We start from the raw sequence: 23,956 nt of genomic DNA, 5'->3' as shown, positions 1-23,956 counted from the left end.
ATCAAAACTCTTCAAAGCCAAGAAAACAAAATAAGATCAAGCCCATAAAGAAAGAAAAATAAAAGAAAACATCAAGCTGTACCAAATATTTTTGTATGATTTTGAAGAAACACACCAAGGTGTCCCTGGCTACTGATAAATACCAGATATAGAAAAAAAAGTACAATAATGAGAACAAAATATCAAGGACTTACTGAAATCTGTTTTCAGTCTTGGTTAGTTTTCTAACCAAAACTAGTTAGAAAAACTATATAGACAATGGATTAAAGATAGATTTTAGGGGATTAAATTATATGATTATTTAATTACAGACTGTAGAAAGAACATGTGAAAGCCTGGAAAAGGGCTGGTGAGTTGAGATATTTGGATAATTTTAAGTACAGATCTGAGATCATAAAGTATACATATATAAGCACACAGTCACAGTAGACATTAGGACAAAAATGAGAAAATCCTGGAATAACGATGGGGATCATATATGACTTTAAGTCTACTAAAATATCCAGGACTGCCTGGACAAAACAAGGAGTGCATATTCAGGTCTCTCAAAATTATTTTCCAAATTCAGCTACTCATATAAACTCCTTCTAATTTTTGTAGTAAAAGTTATATTGTGGGACCTTTAAACAGTAGCATCCAAAGAGAGTAAAAATTATGTAACAACATCCAATATTAATGTTAATTTTTTTTCTAAAAGAAATTATATAAAAATCTGAAGTGTTACCATCATAGGAAGGAAGTACTTTGCTTTTTACAAAATACTCTTTCTAATGCTCCCTTCATATCTCTGTTCCTAAGGCTATAGATGAAGGGATTCAGCATGGGAGTCACCACTGTGTACATCAAAGTCATGATGGTCTCGTTCACAGTAGAGTTATTAGCAGAAGGACATAAGTAGAGACCAATGACTGTCCCATAGAATAGTGACACTACAGACAGGTGAGAACCACAGGTCGAAAAGGCCTTACGGATACCATGAGAAGAAGGGACCCTGAAGATGGAGAAAACAATTCTTGCATAAGAAACAATGATGAGAAGGAAAGGGAGTACAACTACAGGGCCTCCTAAGATGAATATCGCCAATTTGTTATCATGAGCATCAGAACAAGCCAGTTTCAGCAAAGTAGTCATATCACAGAAATAGTGGGGGATCACATTGTCATCACAGAACGACAATCTGGCTGTAAGTAGGGTGTGTAGCAAAGCATGGAATGTGGTCAGCACCCAACACAGTACCACCAGGCTCCCACAGAGCTTAGAACTCATAATGCTGGTGTAATGAAGGGGAAAACAGATAGCCACATAGCGGTCATAGGCCATAACCACAAGGAGGAAGGTCCCAAGGTATCCAAAATATAGAAAGAAGAATATTTGTGTCAGGCAGCCTACATAGGAGATGGATGGTACTTGGCTCTGCATGTTCTGCAACAATTTTGGCATTGTGACAGAGGAAAAGCAGAAATCAGCAAAAGACAAATTGCTGAGAAAGAAGTACATGGGTGTGTGGAGATGGGAGTCCAATAGAATGAGGACGATGATCAGAAGGTTCCCCAGGACAGTAGTGAGGTACATGTCTAAGAACAGGGCATAGAACAGGTGCTGTTGTTCTGGGGGGATGGGCAGACCCAAAAGGAGGAACTGTGAGATGACACTTTGGTTCTTCATTATCATTCTTATTCTCCAATATCCTAAGGAAAAAATATCAGGATTATTTAAAATAAAGTGAACATATATCTAAGTTATATAAGAACATATATATCTGACAGTCATCATATTAATGATAACTGCAAACTCCAGATGTCTGTAATTATTACAATTATAAATGATTTTCTCAAATTCATAACATGTTTCTATCTCCCATCATTTCCTAGAGCTCTCTATGCCTTTTTTACTGAGATACAAAATGAACTAGTGCTTCTTTGTCCTGTTGCCTGCTCAACTCTTGTTTGTTCATTTGTAATTTGCTCTATTTTTGTATATTGATGTTCTTGATGAATTTGATAAGCTATGTCATTGTAATTTTATATAACTTTCAAGAAAAATACACATACTACGATGCCATAGATAAACATTGCAAACTCAGACAACCATGTCTCTGTAGCATGGAGATTTCTGCTCTACTGTTCACTAATCATCTTCCCTCCATTGCATGTGTGACAGACATCAGGAGCACAAAAGCCCCAAGTGAATCCACGTCTTCACTTTGTTGCCTTCCAATCATGCCATGTTTTACTTCCTAGTCTCCCTTAGTATAGTAAAAGAAATTCAGTTTGGATTCAGAAATCTGTAAACTTTGATCGCATTTGTTTTTTTGATTTTTTTTTGTTACCTTGATCTGCTGTCATACATTATACAGAGTATCACTTCCATTCTTCTCCTTTTTTATTCATTCCTTTCTGTGAGATTATATCTATATCTGAGGATCACACAGTATCTTTACTGGAATACAGAAGGAGACTCAATTCGATGTTCTCATGTCTCCTGTCCCTTCTCCCTCAACCTGGTTCATTTACACTGTTGAATTCTGACACAAAGGAAATCCATCACTGGTTTTCTGCTTTATTTTTCATATTTCCACTATTGCTCTAAGGATAAGAACAAAGCTCCTATCAGGGACACAAATTCTATTTTATTATCTCAAACTTGCCGGTGGTATAACCCTATCTGTTCTCAAAATGACACTTGCTTTTCTCTCTTCACCAATTCTGGGGTTAAAACTCTTCCACTCCTAAATTTTAGAGTTCCTCCTGTACTTCCCTATCACTTCCTTCCCTTTCTTCCCCTTCACTTGGTTCAACCTCATTTGTATGTAAAGGTTATTGCTTATAACATAGACAACTAAATTTACCTTATCTCCCTATATTAAGACCTACACTATGTCTTTAGCATCCTATATATATCACATGTCCACATGCACTTATTATTTTAATCACTGATTTAATCCACCTTCACATAAATCTACATGCATCAATGGTCTCACATGACTTCATTACCTGTGGTTGTTCAAAATCATTCTTAATATCCAACTAGGACCAGTACCTGTACAATGTATAAATTTGTCCAGGAAGACTTGTTACCCTCTGCTCAAATTAATACAGATTTCTTTGACTTCAATTGTAGAAAACTCTTAATTTAAAGAAAAATGTTTACCAGTTAGAACTAAATTTTATACTCTATAGTGAGTGTCATAGTTACTATTGCTTTCCCACAGTACAGTGGTTAATCCTTTCTATCATTCCCCAGCAATATTAATAACTCCAAATCATATCCTTATGCTTTACTCCACCCAGTGTTGTTGTTTTGGTGCAGAAGACAGACATGTAGAAGATTTTCATGAAGTATAAAAAAGAAGATGCAACAAAGTTACTTTGGGATCTTCACTTGAGTTATTCCTTAAATATCTTTTCTGTTTGTGATGGCTAATTTATATATCAAGTGGTTAAACCCTGATGCCAATTTTGGAAAAAAAATCCTAGTTGCTATGTAGATATTCTATAATGTCATTAAAATTTGTAGACTTTGAGTTAAGTAACTGACACTTCATAGCAAAATGTGTTTCTTGCAATCAGATGAAGGAATTAGAGAAAAAGGATGGTTCACTCTAGAAAACGTTTGCATTTTCTGCTAAGATACAACTCTGTATAATTCTTCTCATGGATTCCAATATTCTAGACAGTTTTTCAAATGTTGGCCTAATCAGACTCATACACTGGGCAGTATGTACTCTAAGTCACAAGTATGGGTGAACACACACACACACACACACACACACGCACACACACATCATTCTGTGATTCTACAAGGCACTGACTAAAGAACCTATCATGCTCATAGCTAAACAAGGCAGGGTTTCTCTGTGTAGTCCTGACAGTTCCAGAATTCACTCTGTAGACCAGGCTGGCTTCAAACTCAGAGATCTGTCTGCCTCTGCGCCTGCCTTCCAAATACTGAGATTAAAGACATGTGCTACCACAAAAAAAAAGAGGAGAAACTTGTCTAAGCAAGTTTCTCTGAAATGTTATACCCAAGTCTGATGGCTTGGCTGTTCACAGACTGACTGACTGTTCAATACAGCCCCAATTATGAGTTTGCAGACTTAGATATTGGAAATTAGCTTTGCAGAGGAAGAAAAGATGCAGGAAATATATCATGGATCATTTAAAAATATGTTCTCCTCATGTATCCAAGATTGGCCTCAAACATGCTAAATCCCTGCTTCTGGTTCCTCCTGAGCACTGGCATTATTAGTATGTTGTTTTGTGCCCATTTTTTCTTTTTTTGTAAATGTACACTATATTTCTGTTAGGTAAGCATATTTACAAATAGTACAAGTCAGATAAATCACCATCCACTGTTAACACTGATGGACCAAAAGACTTCATACCATCTTTAGATATTCAGCACAACATTCTCATATTAAACAGCACTTAAAAATCATAAGTGATATGTTTCTTACATTTAGTATGGCTGCTTATCTTCTTTAATTCTGTAGAAACACTGAATTTTAAAGTGTAGCTCTCCTTGTATTTTCACACGAATACCTAGATGACAGAAATGTATTCCTTGGTGGACTTCACTTAGGAACAACCACAGATATTACCACAAACACAGATTTGTGAACTTATGCAATATAACTGATCACTATCTTGTGTAGGATGTTTTTCAGAGTTTGCTAAGACCCCTAGAGGAAAGTAAACAGCCATTCAGCACTACAGCAGCTAACTCCATCTCACAGCACTGTTCTCTTGATGAAATGGTGTAATATTGAGAGAAAATTACATAATGAATTATTGTAATGAACCCATGCTTATAAAGATGGTTTATATGATGATCATGAAAAGTTCTTGGAGACAGGGAAAAGAAGAATGTCATCATACCTGAAAAACTGTCCTGCATGATATAGGAATTTCATTGGGATTTATAGCCAGTCACCAGCTTATTCTCCTGAATGTACCCAGATGTATTAAAAACAAGTCTAAGTTTCTAGTTCAGGATCCTGCTCATCTTTATTTTGTTCGCAAGTACAGGAAGTACTGACCTCTTTACAGATCATTTACTTGCCCCATACCTTCTTACATTGCTCTATGGGAATTCCTGGGCCTTAAGAGCCCTGCATCCCATAGGAGTCCAGAACCTATATAATTCATTAAAGATATAGTAATTACCCAGGACATTCCTAAGACCAATTTACCTCAGGGATCTCTAGTGGAGATCAATTATAATCATGAATCACTCCTCCCTATACTTACAGAAGGTAGAATTCAAACAATAACAACAAACAAAACAAATAAACATATATCAGTCACAAGAAAACCAAAAAAGTGGAAAGATGCATATCTATTTAGATAATGAACAGGCTTCTGCTTCACTGGAGCCTACTTTGTTAGAAGGAGAAATGAAGAAGCTGACTAAAAAACTACCCCAAGTTACCAGACATTATTTTCATTGCTAATGATTTAAAATGTCTCAAACACAAAAATTACACAAGAAATCATGGATAGTTTTGAAACTTTTGGTTGTGATCCTCACCTTTAGTGACTAAGCATCTTTCCAACCCATCCAAACAAGTTTTTTTTAAGAGTTACAATATCAAGTCTATTTGTATTTGGCAAAATTAAAGAAAATAAATAATTATCTATCCTATCTTGTTCAGTTGAAAGTTTTATATCTAATTTATCTTTTCATCATAATTAAAGAAAAGTATAATTATAGCTATCTAGTCTTCAATTCCATCAAAGAACCCAGAAGGAAATAATATCATCTGAGTAAGTAGGAAGTCCAGGCAAGCAACTTCCAAAAAATGTAAGAAATGATATAAACATCTGGTTGCCTGCAGAGTCAGCCATGTTTCCTCTGCAGTGTTGAGACATTTGTCTTTGGCCTACCAGCATAGCATATCTGACAGACTTTCTTGTGAAGGAGGGAATTTTGAAGAGCTGTGCTACCTTGTCTTTGCAAAGCTTGGTAGTCACCCTTTGTGTCCTGCTTGCCCAGTTTGGACAGTAACTGTCAGAAAATAAAGCAAGAGAAGTTTCTTTGTCCATATGGTTAGCTTTTGCCATAATGAAAATAAACTCCATACAGAGCTTCTTTGATGTCTATCATCTTCTCTGGAAAACATTGGTGCTGCCAAGAGGAGACATGTCTCACTGTCTTGAGAAGTCTAAGTTATTAACGCATTTTAAAAGTCATATTTTGCAGGTCTTTGAAATATTTGAAGAATACTTATTTATTTGAAATATATCTTTGTACATCTAGAAAACCTAACTAGCATGAATATAAGTTTGACTAGTATAGATAACTAAAAACATTTTTATATGTCTGTATTTATTAATTATATATTATATTTTAATTTAGATGAATAAACACAATACATTAAACAAGAAATATACAGAGTATAACAAAGTTAAACTTAAACTTACATTAATGAACTAAAATCCATACCAGAGTAAAATATTTTGGGATTATCAGTTGTTTTTGATTAAAGTAAATTCAATAATCTATACACTTTAACCATCATTTCTATATCACACCCCCCTTACTTCTTTATAATAGAATTAACTAGGACCAATAACAATTTGTTACCAAACCCCTTAAATGAAAACAAACTTTCACAAACAAAACTTTGGGAATTTGGGCATAGCTCTCTAGACTATTTCCTGCTGAATGGTAGATACTGATAATCTTTGATAAACCCTGAGAAAATTTAGAATTATTGTTAAAACTTGGCTATAGTCTGTGAACCTGTATCTTCTCAGCTAGTTGAAGCTTTCTAGATGTTGGATCATCTTGGCGATTGATCCCACTGGAGACCTCTCTGGACATCTGCCTTATCAAACTATATTAGTCTGTAAGGAATCCACAGTTTCTCATCTTCCAATAGTAGTTTTTAAGTAGATGGAGATTGTAGAAAATCACACACACTGAGATGGCTTCCAAATACAGCATATTAATTCAAAGTAACTGACTACATGCAAAAGGATTTAATATGGGGAAAACTTGGGGAAAAAGGAGGATTGGGATAAAGGAAGGTTGGATAGGGGAGCACGGAAGCACAATTCTTAGTTAAGGGAGCCACCTTTGGGTTGGCAAGAGACTTGAACCTAGAGTGGCTCCCAGATGCCCAAGCCGAGGTCCCCAGTTAGTTCCTTGGGCAGCAGAGGATAGGGAACCTGAAATGACCCTATCCTATAGCAATACTGACGAATATCTTGCATATCATCATAGAACCTTCATCTGGTGATGGATGGAGACAGAGACAGAGACCCACACTGGAGCACTGGACTGAGCTCCCAAGGTCCCAATGAGGAGCAGAAGGAGGGAGAACATGAGCAAAGAAGTCGGGACCACGAGAGGAGCACCCACCCACTGAGACAGTGGAGCTGATCTATTGGGAGCTCACCAAGGCCAGCTGGACTGTGACTGAAAAAGCATGGGATAAAACCGGACTCTCTGAGCATGGCGAACAATGAGGGCTGATGAGAACCCAGGGGCAATGGCACGGGGTTTTGAACCTACGTAATGTGCTGGCTTTGTGGGAGCCTGGCCAGTTTGGATGTTCACCTTCCTAGAAATGGACGGAGGGGGGAGGACCTGGGACTTACCACAGGGCAGGGAACCCTGACTGCTCTTTGGACTGGAGAGGGAGGGGGAGAGGAGTAGGGGGAGGGGGAGAAAGGTGGGAGGAGGGGGAGAAGGGTGGGAGGAGGGGGAGGGAAATGGGAGGCTGGGAGGAGGAGGAAATTTGTTTTTTTTCTCCTTTTCTCAATAAAAAAAGTTTAAAAAAAAGAATATAAACTTCAAAAGCCAGTTTTCTAAGTGTTCCAAAGAAAAGGGCAGAAATATGGCAAGCAGATGGCATGTTTAATGCTTCCTTGAGCAAGTAGAACCATGTCCATGTTCCTATGCCTTTTCACTCATTTTATCTTCTTACCTTTATATGAAAACTATAATTGTAACTATAGCTGGGCCCTAACGTCTTCCTCAGGGGAGGGGATGAGAAGGTATAATAACAGTGTACACAGAACCTGGGAGTCCACTGTAAGGGATAAGGCAGACTTTTTTATCTAAAAAACAGGGAAAAAATTATATGCCCTCTCAGCCCCCAAGTGTTCTAATCATTGCTATCAAATAGTCTTTCCTCACTGGCTAGGCAGGATCAGGACCTCTGACAGAGTCAGGCAGACTCCAGGTTGATTCCTCTTGGCCTGGTAGGTTTTAACTTCCTACATATCCACCCTGTTTTATTTATTGCATTGTCACTCAGCAGGAGTCAGAGTTCTTTGCTCAGGCCTTGTTTAACCCACCTCAGGAGGGCTCAGCAACTAGACTCTGAGTGTCTTAGATTGGCCTGCCAAACAAGATCTTATCCATCATTGACTACCAACCCTTGAAGAGCATTTATTCCTGGAGAACTGCCAGGGTGGGAGTAGTAGGCAGTAGCCTTTTGAATTACAGATAACATGGCATGCATAACCACCTGTGGAGTACTGTGAGAAGGATGCCTAAGAGCTATTAATACCTGATGAGTCACCTTAGTTGCTGTCCACTAATGTTGGATCTACTGAAGGAGACATCTAAAGAGAATAAGGATTAACAATACCACCCTGAAAATTAATGCATATATGAGCATCCAGGAGGAATAAAATAGCCTTTTTATATTATGCCAAACATTTCAAAAAAAATTAATAATGAGAGGTTTCAACCTCTACCCTTAATAAATCAATTTGTTTGGGGTGGCAATGAGAGCAAGAAAGGGGAGTATATACATTACCCATCCTGTGTCATTCCCTCCTTGTTGGAAGGTGGCTGATCCATGACCAGGCATACATCTCTTTCCCAGACCCATATTGCCATCATGACAGTCTGAGGAAAAACATAAGCATACTCTCTCTCATGGGTTATCAGGGGGCTGAGAACTGCCATTGGAGGGAGATAGGATCTCTAATCTCACCATGGATAGAGGTGTGTTCCTTGTCTGAGATGCCCCAATGCTTGGAAGCTGGGATAAGTCCATTGTCATCAAAACTGAGGAAGTTTATTTGGAAAGGGATCTCTGTTAAGGCCAGATGAAGATGTCCCCTAGCCTCTGGCAAGATAGTCTAGCCAACAACTCCTTAAGAGATTTGTTGATCCTCTGTTCAATGGTTTGTCCCTGTGGGTTGTAGGGCATGCCAGTGGTATGGAAAATCTTCCAGGACTCCAGAAAGTCATTGAATTGTTGAGAGTCATAGGCAGGGTCATCATTAGTCTTAAGTGTCCAAGGTACCCCCAAAACTATCATGGACAGCTTAAAGGCCTTGATAGGTTTGATGGCTTTCTCTCCAGAAATGGCAAGAACATAAACAAAGGAGGAACAGGTGTAGCAAGGAGAGCCTGCTTATTCATCGTGCCTTCCCAGCTAGCTTAGCCCCGAAATAACCACACAAAAATTGTATTCATTAAAACACAGCTTGGCCCATTAGCTCTAACTTCTTATTGGCTAACTCTTACATCTTAATTTAACCCATTTCTATTAGTCTTTATAGCACCATGAGGTTGTGGCCAATCAGCAACATTTCAGCAAGTCTATCTCTGGTGGCAGATCCATGGTGTCTCCCTCCAACTCCACCCTTCTTCTTCCCAGCATACAGCCTAGCTTTCCCTGTCTAGTTCTGTTCTTCCCTGCCTTCAGCTCAGAGCACTTCTTTATTAACCAACCATTCTAAAGCCTGTAACTTTTCTTTAGTTAGAGGCCACTGCTTAACCCATATTGTTTTCTCAGTTAACCATTTTAAAGGCAGGGCCATTAGTGCCTCTGAAGATTTGTCAATTGCTTTATGCTCTGGTACAGCCTGAAAGGCCAGTGACCTTGTTCTATATCTTCTAATATCTTTCCCCAAAACATATGTTTTTGGGGCTACAGGAATGTTAATCTAGGTATTCCATTGCTGCAATAGGTCATGACCCCACAAATTCAGTGCAATATTACCTACATATGGCCTTAGTCTACCTCTGTGCCCTTCTAGCCCTATGCATTCAACTCATCTCATGCTTTCTTTCACTTGAGATGACATTCCATTTCCTAGGAACTGAACATCTACCTCTTGAGGAGGCCAATTCTGTTGCCAAGATTCTGGAGTAATGATACTTACAACCATACCTGTGTCTATTAAACCAACAATTAGAATACCATTTATACACACTCTTAGCTTTGGTCTTTGGTCATTTATAGAAGTCTTCCAGAATATACATTTCCGAGTCTCTATCAGAATTTTTTATTTATCCTCCATGTTTATTCTATCATCCAGAACAGTATGGTATTTTAGAGAAGGCTCTGGATGTTTTAGTTTTCCTGGTGAAATATATCCTTCACAGTGACTGGGAAGGACTTGACCACTTTTGGCTTGGGGGCCTGTGAGAGGCCCCTCAGGTAGTTTCCCAATGGTATTGGTGTGCCTAGTCTGTCTTTGTTGACCTACATTCATTGGTCCAATGTTGGCCTTTGCTATTCCTCCTACATATACCTAAAAGCTGAGTCCTTCCATTTGTGCCATCCCCAGAGGATAAATTATTCCTAGGAATTCCTTATCTACAATCCCTTCTCAGATGTCCCATTCTATCACAATTAAAACATTTGGTATTTTGATGTCTCCTTAGAACATTGGAAATTGTTTCTCCTACCCAAGCTTCTGTACTATAGTCAAGTGTCTCAATATTCATTGTATGCAAGATCCATTCATCCACTGGCACTGATATGATCTTTAAAGACCAAAAGATCCTTTTGCATTCTAAGTGGCATTCTCATAAGCCAAAGATTTAATTAGTTTATGTCTAGCTTCTGAGTCAGTTACCCCTATTTGTACAGCCTTAGTTAATCTTTGAAAAAATTAACTAAAAGTTTCTCTCTGACCCTGTTTAACCCTAAGAATTTTGAAGAGGTTATAGATATCATTGGGTAGAGATGGCATCATAATTCAACAAACAAGAAAAATACCAAAAAAAAAAGACTTTCTGGGAATGAAAGAGTTTAAGTATTAGATGTTCACTGTACAACCTTACTTTGACAAAGTTCAGCAGTTGCCTTCTTTAGCATCTTGCTTGACCAATTTGGACAACATTCTATCAGCAGTCAAGGCAATGGAAATCTGTTTGCCCAGTAGCTAACTTTGCCACAAATGAAAGCAACTCCTTATCAAGATTCTTTGTTACCCATGAACCTCTTTTTTCCAATCTGACACATTCCATCCTCTTTATCATATATTGTATTCATCACTTTATATTATGTTAATACAACTGTATGATTTATGTATCACTTAAAACTTTTAAATGTGTTTAAAGAAATGTGCATTCTAAGCTATATTTTTGTACTGTGGACCTCTTTTATATTGCAGAACAGAGATTTTGCTTACTTCCAATAGCTCTTAAACACAATATTATAGAGAATCTATGTCTGTCTGTTAAACCCTATTTTCCAGAGGTTGAGGAAAGTGATGTATATTGTATATCTTGTCTCTGATAATTCTTTTATAGCATGAAAGTATCAGAGTTTAGCTATGACAACTATTGCTAATTAACTACATGGGAAAAATATAATAAAATGTCTTAGAATATTATTCAATAAAGAGGCTCAATTAAAATTTCTATGCACTTTTATAAATATATGAATGTACAGAAAAGAGGTTATAGATATCATTGGGTAGAGATGGCATCATAATTCAACAAACAAGAAAAAGACAAAGAAAAGACTCTCTGGGAATGAAAGAGTTCAAATATTAGATGTTCTTATGGAAGTTTAAAGAGAGGCTTAAGTGGAGTTCATCAGGCAGTGAAAAGCCCTAGAGGATTGGCTTCACATGGAGATGGACATTAGGAGAGGTCAGAGGAGTATAAAGACTGAGTTTGTATGTCATCACATACCAAGGTCAACTGAGGAAATCAAGTGAACAAGGTTATTCCATTTCATAATGAGGCTAAGAATATACAAAATAAAGAAATACTCTTCTTTTTACAGTAAAGAAATGAGACAAAAGAGGAGAGTTGGTTTGTGACCTCATGCACAACTGAACCATTGCCTCTTGGTGTGAGATAGGAAGTCAATGAGTTTCATGTTCTTTATTATATGAAACAGAACTTTCTCTATATCCTTGAGATTGTTACAAGGGTAAAATAAAGACATTAACTATAAACAGAAATTTTACTAAGTAAAATATGAAACATATATGAGGTATTACCAGTTTCTAGCTTTCTTTATTCTTTCCATCATCTTAGATAAGTAAATTGAATTCTTCCTGGTTATTAGTCAATTTCAAATTAAAAGGAAAATTTTTATAAATGACACTGTTGTACAAAATTATTACCCCAAATTTGTTCAGCATCAAGAGAAGTCAGAAAAGACAACAAAGACATAAAATAATCAGGGGGATTTGAGAGAACAAAAGAATATCAAGTCAGAGTGGGAGAACCTGTAAGGAATAATTGAAGGAAATTGGGTGGTGGGGAGATTGCATTGTGAGCAAGAATCATAAATCCATTACTTAAACTATTTTAATTGATACATCAATGTCCGCAGAATTAAGAGTAAATGGTAAAATGTTACAGCAACTTAAGAATTTAAGGAACAGAGATTGCATCAAACAGAACCTCTTCTACTATGCATTTACAGGATAATTTGTGCAAAGTATGGAGGAAGATGTGGCCAGCTATCAAAGACAATCTTTCCTACTTTGACTACTACACTACACCTCTTTTTATGTATTGATCAATTATGTAGCATGCCCTTTCATGTATGTTCTAAGATTTGGGACATCATCTAACATAAAATATTAACATCATTATGTTTGTTACATAAAAATAATTAAAAATCACAAGCACTACCATTATAAAGTGATTTTCTTATTGTAGAAAACTCTTATCAGGGCCTCCTTGATGTCTCTGTTCCTCAGGCTGTAAATGAAAGGGTTCATCATGGGTGTTACCACTGTGTACATCATAGCCATGACAGTCTCGTTCACAGTAGAGTTATTAGCTGGTTGACATAAGTATACACCAATAATTGTCCCATAGAACAGAGACACCACAGACAGGTGGGAACCACAGGTGGAGAAGAGCTTGTAGATGGTCTGGGTAGAATGAACCTTGAGAATAGAAAAAACAATCTTTACATAGGACATAACAATGAGTAGGAAAGGTACAATACCAATGAGATCACTCATGATAAGTAACACTAACTCATTAATGTGAGTGTCTGAGCAGGCCAACCTCAGGAGAGCCAGTATGTCACAGACAAAGTGGAGAATCACATTGTTCTCACAAAAAGACAGTCTAGCCATGAGCAGGGTGTGCATCATGGCATTGAATGTGGCCAGCATCCACAGTGGCAGCAATAAACAAGCACAGAGTTTGGGGTTCATTATGCTGGTGTAATGAAGGGGGAAGCAGATGGCCACATAACGGTCATAGGCCATGGCTGTAAGAAGGAAACTCTCCATGACTCCAAAAAAAAACAAAAAGTACATTTGTGTCAGACAACCTGCATATGGGATAGATGGGTTCTGGCTTTGCATGTTTTGTAGCAATTTGGGCATTGTGACAGAGGAAAAGCAGAGGTCAGAGAAGGACAAGTTGCTGAGAAACAAGTACATGGGTGTGTGGAGATTGGGGTCCAGTAGAATAAGGATGATGATGATGAGGTTCCCCAGGACGGTGGTGAGGTACATGGCCAGGAACAGGACATAGAACAGGTGCTGGTGCTCTGGGGGAATGGGCAGGCCCAAGAGAAGGAACTGGGAGATGACAGTTTGGTTGTTTCCAGTCATGATCTGTCTCCAATGACTTTAAGAAAAATAATCAGCAATTTGTTAAACACTCCTCTTTAAACTTGTATGAGATCAATTCTATTATTCAATCTCATTTGTTTAATTTAGAAAGAATATTTTTTATATTTTCTAAATTTATATTCTGTGCTTTTCTATGGCATGGAATAACCTTAATCTCTTAAGATCTTCAGTTATCCTTGGTAGATGATGACATGTTAAACCAGTCCTATATACTCTCCTGACATTCCCCCAATCCATCTCCATGCCCCCATGAAAACAGTCATGTTTCTGAAATACACAGGGTGTGTTGCTTTTTCTTCAGTTATCAATCTTACTCTTACAAAGTTATTGTAATCTCTTATGTTCTGTCATTATAACCATGAATGATTTTTCTTCTTCTTGCCTTAGCATGCTCTAGGTGTCTAGTATTACCTAATCACACCTAATTGTTTCTAATATGCACAGTGTACTGACATAACTCTTTCCTACCTGCCTGCTTCTTCTAGGCAACTATAGTTCACTTCATTGTGTAGTTTTATCTGTTTTTTAAAGGACCTTTTTTGCACCTAATCCTCTAGATTTTATGAGCCCCAAGAAAAACACATATACTTTAATAAGTTACATTACCAATTAATTGCTAGATATAACTGTGTCTCTAACCTGCAGAATCACCACCGCATCACTGACTGATCATCTACTATGTTTTTCCCCACAGACATCTAAGGTTCGATGCATCCCAAGAGAAATTCAATTCTCTCTCTTCCAACATCTGTTTCCCATGTCTCTTCTTTCTCATAATACAATAAAACTAATTCAACATCAATTATATAAGTTTTATTGATTTTTTTTCTTTTTTCTTACTTTGGACTCTAAAGTAGCAAAGCATATAGTTTGTCTTCTTCACCCTCTTCTCTCCAGTCATTTAAAACCATACAATCATATCCTTAGTAATGGATGGCATTTTCTTCTGCCCGAAATATTAAAGTCAGCTTTCAATTCCAACCCATGACCCCTGTCTAAAAACTAATTTCTTCAGTATGTTTATCCAACACTGGCATTCTGAGATGAAAATATATTCTGAGATGGAAAAAAATTGAATATTTCCTGATTCATTCCTCAGGTGAACATGTTTTTCTTAAGAAAAAATTTCTATCATGTGCACAAACAATGATTGCTTATCTGACTTTAGCAACTTCTAGCCCACTATGGTTTCACAAATTGCTTGCATTATTCTCTACAGCCATTCTGTACTTCAAATTGAAGTTTGTACAGCCATCATTTATGATTTGATCCTCATTTTATCTATTACATGCTTTCCCTCTGGTGTGACTTGTTTCAGTTTTGTTTCCACAATATGGTATGCCATATGCTAAATTAAACCTTGTTGTGTCTCTACATACAGTAAGATATATTACCCTGTTGCCTGCGCATCTTGTACTTTTCACAACTACCAATGGCCCTGATTACTGCTTCACAGATATTGTTGCCACACTGTAACTTCATGAAGAAAAGGCCATGACTGCCCACATAGAGAACCAACACCTGCCCTGCCTGGATGAGACCCAGTGTGCATGAAGGTTTCCTGGCTATGATGTATTCTGAGACAAAAACTTTTTCAAATTTAAGGGCAGAAATGCACATTAAATCCAAATAATCATTCTTCTTCAATTTCCTCATATTATAAAATCACCAAACTTGAAAGTTTTAACATGAAATCTCTGTGATTAGCTTTAGAGATACAACTGTGTATTTATGGAAAGTTTTAAGGTGAGTAGGATGTAGTACTCTTTTCAATAATACTAAAGACTCACAATTTTTATGTTTCCACTTACATGGTTCCACTGATAGTAGTGTAGGAAAATATATATGATGAACATTTTATGAAGCTCTCATTTTTACCCTTCTCTTGACTTCATCTTCAAGTATCCATAACTAACTTTGTAGTTAATTATTATAGGAAATGTTCTATGTCCTGATAGCAAATTTGGTCAAATTATAACTCTGGAAGTTTTTATGTAGGTGTTTTACTTTGTGATTAACATGGCACTGGGTTTTGATCCTACTTCATGTTCTGGCTTTGTGGGAGTCTAGCCAGTTTGGATGCTCACCTTCCTAGACCTGGATGGAGGGGAGAGGACCTTGGACTTTCCACAGGGCAGGGAACCCTGACTGCTGTTAGGGCTGGAGAGGGAAGGGGAGAGGAGTGGGGAGAGGGGGAGAGGAATGGGAGGAAGGGGAGGGAAATGGGAGACTGGGAGGAGGCAGAAATTTTTTTCAATAAAAAATGAATTAAAAAAATAAATTATTAATTACATTTAAATTATTGTAAAAATAGCTGTAACCTTTTGTAATGTGATGATCCTCATGCGAGCAATTGTTGGAAGAAACAGAAAAACTACAGTCTCTTGAGAAACCTGAAGATTGCCCTGAATGTGAGAATGTAACTTCCACTCTTCCCAGAGACTCTAGTCCGAATCTCCTGGACTTGCCAGTTCTCAAGTGTGTGGGCTGCATCTTTAAGACAATTCCCTATGTTGTTCTGTTTTCTTCTAGATAACTTTGTCTAATGAACCCAAGTCTATAGGTAAGATGGCAAAGAAATCAAGAAGAATTACAAAAAGATGTGAGAATAGGGCCTGGGTTTTTAGCTCAGTGACACAGTAGTTAACCTAGCATGCCGAAAGCACTGAGTTCCACCTCTAACTGAAAAAAATAGAACAAGGGCCTGGAGAAATGGCTCAGTGGTTAAGAGCACTGACTGCTCTTCCAGAGGACATGGGTTCAATTCCTAGCACCCACATGGCAGCTCACAACTGTATGAAAATCCAGTTCCAGGGGATCTGACAGCTTCACATCAATGCACATAAAATAAATTATAAAAATAAGATAAATAAATCATAAAAAAGAACAAAATGAACACACACAAAGAGTTAGGAAATCCTTCCAAGACACTATCTGACTGAGTCTAGCTTTGGGGTCTCCTATCCTGCTGGTGGTCATTAGTGCAGCTGCATTAACGGTTTGATACTTGGACATTATGTTTAGTGCTAATGAGAATGGCAATATAGGTGAAATTGTGTACCTAGTTTCTCAGAATTATTCTTACTCTGCGAATGAGTGGGCGCCACATCTTGTGTAGGTTTTGTGGGGTATTTTGAGCACACTCTTACACTTCTGAGGCTGATATAAAGTTTACCTTGAATCAGAGGGCAGAACTAGCTACTAACTGACCAAAATTTGCCATAGATGTTTTAGATGGCTGAGGACATATAGAGAGACACCAGAAGTAGTATGAAGGGGTTTAGAAAGATTTTCAGCCCTTATGGATTGAGAAAGGAGAAAGTGAGGAGTGAGCTGGTCACTTCTCACGTGTTTGTCTGATTATTCAGGTTTTTACCCTTATACATGACTCCTGAATTTTTATTGAAAAAATAATTGCCATAATACATACATCATGTATGTTTACATGCAGAGACTACAAAGCAGAGATCACATATGAAGCTTGCTAATTCTGACCAATGTAGTTCTCTTTATCAATTCTTGACCTGAATAGCAGATGAGAATATCCCATGGACATGGTTCTATGAGTTAATATACATGCAACTCACCTTGGATTCTCTGAAAACACTGACTCTTGTTTTGAAGATGATATTCAGATTTATACATGGAGACTAAGATGATGTCAATATTCTGTTCGCTGGGTTTCAGTAAGGAACAAGTACATGCATTGCTTACAATTAAAGAATTCTGAGCTCTTTTGAATAGGAGATCTGTTCAAAGTTTCCTAATATTCCAAAGCTAAAAATGTTTTAAAGGAAAACTTAACAACTCCAGCATTGCCCCTACCCTCTAAAGAGATGTTATTATGTTGAAATGGAAAAACAATTACCCTGTAAGTAATTGTAACAAACCTAATCCTCACCAAAATGAATGTCAATGCAACTGTGGAACAAGGTATTTTCTACTCTCTGTGAAAATGTTGTCAAGTATGAAAACAGCAAAGAATGTTATCATACCTGAAAATTGCCAGTCATATGATCACAAAACTGGAAATGTAAGATCCATAATTTGGAAGACAGTAATGTACCTCCTGACAATTTTTCTAAGAGGGATGAAGTTATATTAAGGTCCCTGCTTCAGATCCTGTCACATTTATTCATTATAAGCAAGGAAAGGACAGCATTTTTAGTCAACATCTTCTTACATGTCCCCGTCTAGCCATCTCTGGACCCAAGGGGCCCTGGATCCCAGAGGAGTCCAGAACCTGTACAACTCATTAAATACACAATAATTGCCCAGGACCTATTCAGGACAAGTTTTCTCAGTCTCCTGAGGTGTGGGATACTGATGGCCATTGAGCACTGCTGAATATACTTTTGGAAAAGGTGAAAATGACAAAAAAGAAGATCTATTTATTCCTACCATATGCCTGTTTTGGAATGGACATGATTTATTTGTAAATTAAACAAATGTAGACATCCATGTAGGCTAAGGGTGGGCTATTTGAAAACCACTGCAGTAATTATAAATACTTTGTGTTTAAGGAAATTTGCTGCTTTGATCTTGACATCAATTTGTGGGTATGGAGTTGTTCTCAGAATTCTTTTGCAGCTCTCTAAATTTCCTTGGCTTATAGCATGCCTCCTCATTCATTTCTCATCCTGGTAATTCATGTTCCTTTCTTCACTTTTAATGGATTTTTTAGTACTCTATTAAAAGGACAAGCTTTTGGTTTCATTAACTTCTTTGATATTTCATCTTCAATTTCAACTGATTTCTACCGTGTGTGTGTGTGTGTGTGTGTGTGTGTGTGTGCTTTTGCAGTGCATGTGGAAGGCTCACATACACCTGGAATTCTCCAGTATTCTAGTGGAAGGATCACACATACATTTGGAATTCACCAGTATTCTAGTGGAAGGATCATATAAATCTGACAGTCACTGACAATTTCTTATGTAGCAGCTTCTAACTAGCTACTGTAAACTTGTTCTGTTTCAAAAAACATAAAATGTCTTCACCATTTGATGGACAACAAACTATATATTTCCAAAATATTGGAATCTCAGTGTTCAAGGAAGAACTTACTTTTCTTCCTTATTTAGATATTTATCTTATATTCACTGTGTGTAAACTTTACTTTCAAATAAAAGAATTGTTTTAGTTTGTTCTGCAATTGGATTCTAAATTATAAAAATGTGTAAGTAATGTCAGTCTTGTACGCATAAGATGAGCAGTATTTTTTCTGTATAACTTATATTTAATAAAGAATAAAATCCACAAAGAATTTATGTGAAGTTCATAGTCTGAAGTAAAATAATATAATTAAACATGTTCTTTTCAGTTACATTTAAGAAGCAGCATCTCAATATTACTTAAGGTTATTTTTAATATTAACCTTATAGTCTAGGTTTTTTTAAGAACATTGAGATTCTTCCAGTTACTTTATATTTCTTGACTAAAAAGCAATCATTTGTGGATGAATAAATGTTTCAGCATTAGGAGCACTTTCTCCTCTCATATAAGATGAGAGTTTGCTACACAAAACTCATGATGAGTGGTTAAAACACCCTGTAGCTCCAATTCCAGGGGCATCCGAGGGCTCTATGTCCTCCTTGGGCATTATCACCAACCTGGTACGCACACAGACAAACATATTCAAGCTCAATAGATAGATAGATAGATAGATAGATAGATAGATAGATAGATAGATAGATACATACATACATACATACATACATACATACATACATAAATCTATAAAAGAAAGAGGCATTTGGTTATGATGATAAAAGTATGAGAGAAGAGAAAATAAATGAATTACTAACTACTCCAGTTTAACCTTCTGCGTAGGTAACTATCTCCAAGTGACATCCAACTCTGCATTATAGTAGACATTATTGTCAACAGGCAAAAAAGTTGGAAGTAATTTAATGTATTACCTATGTATGTAAAGTCCAAAGACCCTGTTTAATTGTTATCTGAATTCACATTTTTTTTCCTCCAGAGCTTCCTTATCACATTTTTTACCTCCGAATTCCTGAGGGTATAGATTAAAGGATTCAGCAGAGGAGCCACCATAGTATAAAAGACAGCAACTGCTTTATCAATTGGCAAAGTGGTCACTGGGCGTAGATACACAAATATGCAAGGAATGAAGGACAAAATCACTACTGTAATATGGGACACACAGGTGGAGAGGGCTTTGTGCCTGCCTTCCAAGCTATAGTTCTTTAGAGAGCGTAAGATGATCACATAGGATCCCATCAAGAGGAGGAAGTTAAATAGGCAGATGAACCCACTGTTGGCAGCAACGAAGAGACCAAGGGTATGTGTGTCCATGCAGACAAGTTCCAACAGTGGGTACAAGTCACACATAAAATGGTCTATGATGTTGGGACCACAGAAGGGCAGCCAGGCTGTAAAAAGGATCTGAATAGTTGCATGGAGAAACCCTCCAGTCCAGGCCACTCCCACCAGGAGAATGCATAGCTTGGAGTTCATGATGGTCATATAGTGCAGAGGTTTGCAGATGGCCACATAGCGGTCATAGGCCATCACTGTCAAGAGAATGATCTCAGTTGCACCGAAAATGTGCTCTGCATAGACTTGCGCCATGCATCCATTAAAGGAGATGACTTTGTTCTCTTGAAGGGAGTCCACAATCAGCTTTGGAGCTGAAGAGGAAGTGTAAATCATATCTATCAAGGAAAGGTGGCTCAGGAAGAAGTACATGGGGGAACTCAGAGCCCTGCTGTGGATGATGGTGACCACAATGAGCAGGTTGCCTGAAATTGTTACCATGTACAGAACCAAAAATGTCACGAACACTACTTTCTGCACTTGGGGGTTCTGTGTGAGACCTATCAAGATGAATTCAGTCACGTTCCTTTTATTCTCCATCTGTGTAGTGTAGATATTTGTTTTTGAACCAGAAAGTATTATTTTTACCTTTAGGAAAAAAGAATCAAAATAAATATTCCAAAAATTTCAGTATTTTCATCACTCTATTATTTCAAAGATGAGGTCCTGTTTCCCCAAATTTTGTAGAAATAGAAATCTCAAGTCTTTTCTTATTTGATCTTTTTAGTCTTTTATTTTCTCAACCACAACTGTATTCTTTTAAGACACAGAACATCAAGAAAAAAGGAATCAAATTTCTTGGGGTCAAAGGAGCAATTGCAAACTTGTTTTTTTCTCCAGGAGAAGGGAACATTGTAATCATTAGAAGCAATGGTTTTAGAAATTAAACAGATCTAGAACTGTCTATGAAATAAGATGAATTAGAACTATAAAATAGGTGTTTTTACCCTACTCATAAGTATGTAAACATGCCAAAGGTAAAAGTTAATGATAATGTCCATGAATCAATATTCAAAAACTTTGTGTTTTGAATGCTTATTTCAAGAATAAAATTAAAATGGAATATTTCCCATCAAATTGCTTATAGATTTAATTTCACAGATATAAAACCATATATATATATGATTTCCCTTTTCTTTACATCCTTACTAAAAAGGTGGTACTGGAGGATATTATTTTAAGTGAAACAAGCCAAAAAGTATCACATGTTCTCTCCTATAAGTGAGTAATAAAATCCAAGTCAATATAAAGGTAGAACAGTGATTCCTAAAGCATGAGAATGAAAGTTTCACGTGCCCAAACACTGCTAACTACAACAATAGTACTGATGTGTGCTTTACACTGTAATTGATAAGGAGAGGGAAATGAGTACATAGGTTGAAATAGCACACTGGGCCCTACACTGTAAAAATGTGGAAAATAAATAAATTTACATATTTAAGATAGTTAACTCAGGATCTGAGATTATGGATATCTTTTTTTTTCTTTTTAAATTTTAATTATTTCCTAAATTTCTTAAGATTCTATTACTAATTTTAGGATTAAAAATAGGTGTAACTTCTATGTTTTCCTTAGAGTCCTATAATTGAATACATGAACATTTAAGTTCAGTAAAGTAGAGGTATGAACAGAAGAAACTGAGTCATGGCAGCACAGGAAACATCTTAATATGATTCAAGTAATAATATGCTTATAATATTGTGATCACCAATTTATAAAAATGCCTTGAAAATTAGAACAGAGAGAGTGCCACAAATGTTCCACAGAATACCTAGCATTATCTTGGGTGTCATGTTTTTCTTAAAATTTTTTTATACAATATATTTTGATCATGTTTTTCTTCTTTCCTCAGCTCCTACAAGATCCTCCTCCTCTCCTTCCTATCCATCAACTTTATGTTCTCTCTTTCAAACCAAAAACAAGCAAGCAAAAACAAAACCCAATCCCTTAAACAAAGAACAAAACTAAAACCAAAAGGCAAAAATAAACAAACAAATACTCAGCAAAAAGTAACCCAGGTACCAAAAAACAAATATGTTTTTTTTAACATGTGGAAGTTAGTCTGTAAATTTTTGATAGTGTGCTGAATGTCATCTTTATTGTACCAACTAAACTTGTTCTCTAGTTTAAACTAATATCATCAATCAAAATTTACATAATTAGTCAATAAGTCTACTCTGAAAAATCAACCAGAATCCACTCAATATAAAATCTCTTTTATTTGCTTGACAAAGAATGAATATATCACTAAACTTCAAAATAGTATTTAAAACACCTTTGTTATTACTAGGCCTTGCATTTTCTGGACTTTCAATTTATTACAACTTTTTATTTGTTCCTAACACAGAAGGACTATGTAAAGTAAGGTAATTTGTCCCCATCTCTTATGAGTATGATACATACTTAAGGGCATGTGAAAGAGAGCTTGTTCTCTGTGATCCCAAGAATAGTTCATTGACACAATGGCTTTATAGCCCTAAACCTGGGATTATGACCTCCCTTGTAAATAGCTCGATGTATCAGGGAACCCAAGAACTGCTGAGAATAAAATGGAGTGGATTTCTAATTGTGAGATCTTCTCTAGAGTCCTTGAGACAGTCAGCAATAGACTAATACATTTTTCTAAATTCTAGAATGCATATGCCAAAATCGTACTTCATAATCAAAACCATAAATAATCCCAAAACATGACTCATTCATCAATTACTTCAATAATAGTTCTATTTTCTGCAAATTTTAAGTAATCTCAATATATGTTAATTCTTTTAAATTATTCCGATCCCCTCTTTTCCCTCACATCATGCAAACACAAAGACAAACTAAACAAATCAGACATATGTCAAAACTGACGTCTCTAGTGTTCAATGGCTGGTTAAAAGAATAAATGAGTTTCGTTTCCTGCTCTGGTTCAAAGACTAATAGCATACACTGAGGTGTATATTTATATATATCAAGAAGAGACTGATCTTCCATAAAAGGAAATGCAGCAATGGAGAGGTAAAGACATAAACGAACAACCTCATCTCCCACTGAGAAAATCTGGGTATTTATTTCAATTTCTATGCCCAGATATTTAAGCTTGAAGCTTTTGCTGTGCTGGGCTTTTTCACATTTGTTGCAGCATGTTTAGGCTTATATGTCCTGCACAAGTTTTCTGAGAGATATCCTAACACTGTGCACTGGTTGTGCACTAGTCACTATACTAAGTGATTTGTTGGCAGTATTTCACCTATTTCTGCCAATAGTGTCAAAATTTGAGACACCTTTAAATTTGAATTTTAAAGAAAAGAAGACTTACCTAAAGTACCAGTGGGAAAATGTAAAGAACACTGTATCCAAACACAGGACGTCTGTCTCTAGCTCTTTAGCATTTTCAGTGCCTGTGTCTCTAATGCTATCAGTTTACTTTGAGGACCAGCATTACCAGAGCTCGAATAATTGAGCTAGTGCCTTAAAGTCACCAGCTGTGGTCATAGAAATCCCCCACAGTCCTCTGCTAAGCTGCAAAAGAAAGCCAAATGGTAATGAGTTCAGGTTTGCAGCCTACAAATCTGTAGAGTCACTCTAAATAAGAATACCCAGTTAACTTGTATTTTGTTTGTTTGTTTTTTGTTTTTTTTGTTGTTGTTGTTGTTGTTTTTCGAGACAGGGTTTCTCTGTGGTTTTTTACATGCTTACATATTGTTAAGTTGAGAAGCCAAGGGCCAGGCAGGTGAATTTCAATGAGAGAGGACAAGAATATCCTAGGTATGCTAAACTCTAAAACAGATGTTTTCTGCCTCTGCAACTCACCTTTCTTT

The 23,956-nt window shown here is 36.7% G+C and overlaps 3 protein-coding genes across 3 annotated transcripts; all 3 read right to left on the bottom strand.

Moving 5' to 3' along the window:
- Positions 1–726: 726 nt before the first annotated feature.
- LOC121456484 (olfactory receptor-like protein I9) lies at positions 727–1,671 on the bottom strand. The gene has a single exon (XM_041664673.1). The coding sequence runs from the start codon at positions 1,669–1,671 to the stop codon at positions 727–729; it is 945 nt and encodes a 314-aa protein (XP_041520607.1).
- Positions 1,672–12,857: 11,186 nt separating this feature from the next.
- On the bottom strand, positions 12,858–13,796 carry LOC121456801 (olfactory receptor 1496-like). Its single transcript, XM_041665266.1, has one exon. The coding sequence runs from the start codon at positions 13,794–13,796 to the stop codon at positions 12,858–12,860; it is 939 nt and encodes a 312-aa protein (XP_041521200.1).
- A 5,967-nt stretch (positions 13,797–19,763) lies between these two features.
- LOC121456589 (olfactory receptor 4C12-like) lies at positions 19,764–20,696 on the bottom strand. Its single transcript, XM_041664878.1, has one exon. It carries the CDS (start codon positions 20,694–20,696, stop codon positions 19,764–19,766), a length of 933 nt encoding a protein of 310 aa, XP_041520812.1.
- Between the last annotated feature and the right edge of the window lie 3,260 nt (positions 20,697–23,956).

The sequence above is a fragment of the Microtus oregoni genome, unplaced genomic scaffold, assembly GCF_018167655.1.
Source record: "Microtus oregoni isolate MIOR12 unplaced genomic scaffold, Mior012 000015F_ref0000493, whole genome shotgun sequence".
Lineage (NCBI taxonomy): Eukaryota > Metazoa > Chordata > Mammalia > Rodentia > Cricetidae > Microtus > Microtus oregoni.
Note: the sequence above shows the minus strand (reverse complement) of the source record. Positions and strands in the feature narration are given on the sequence as shown.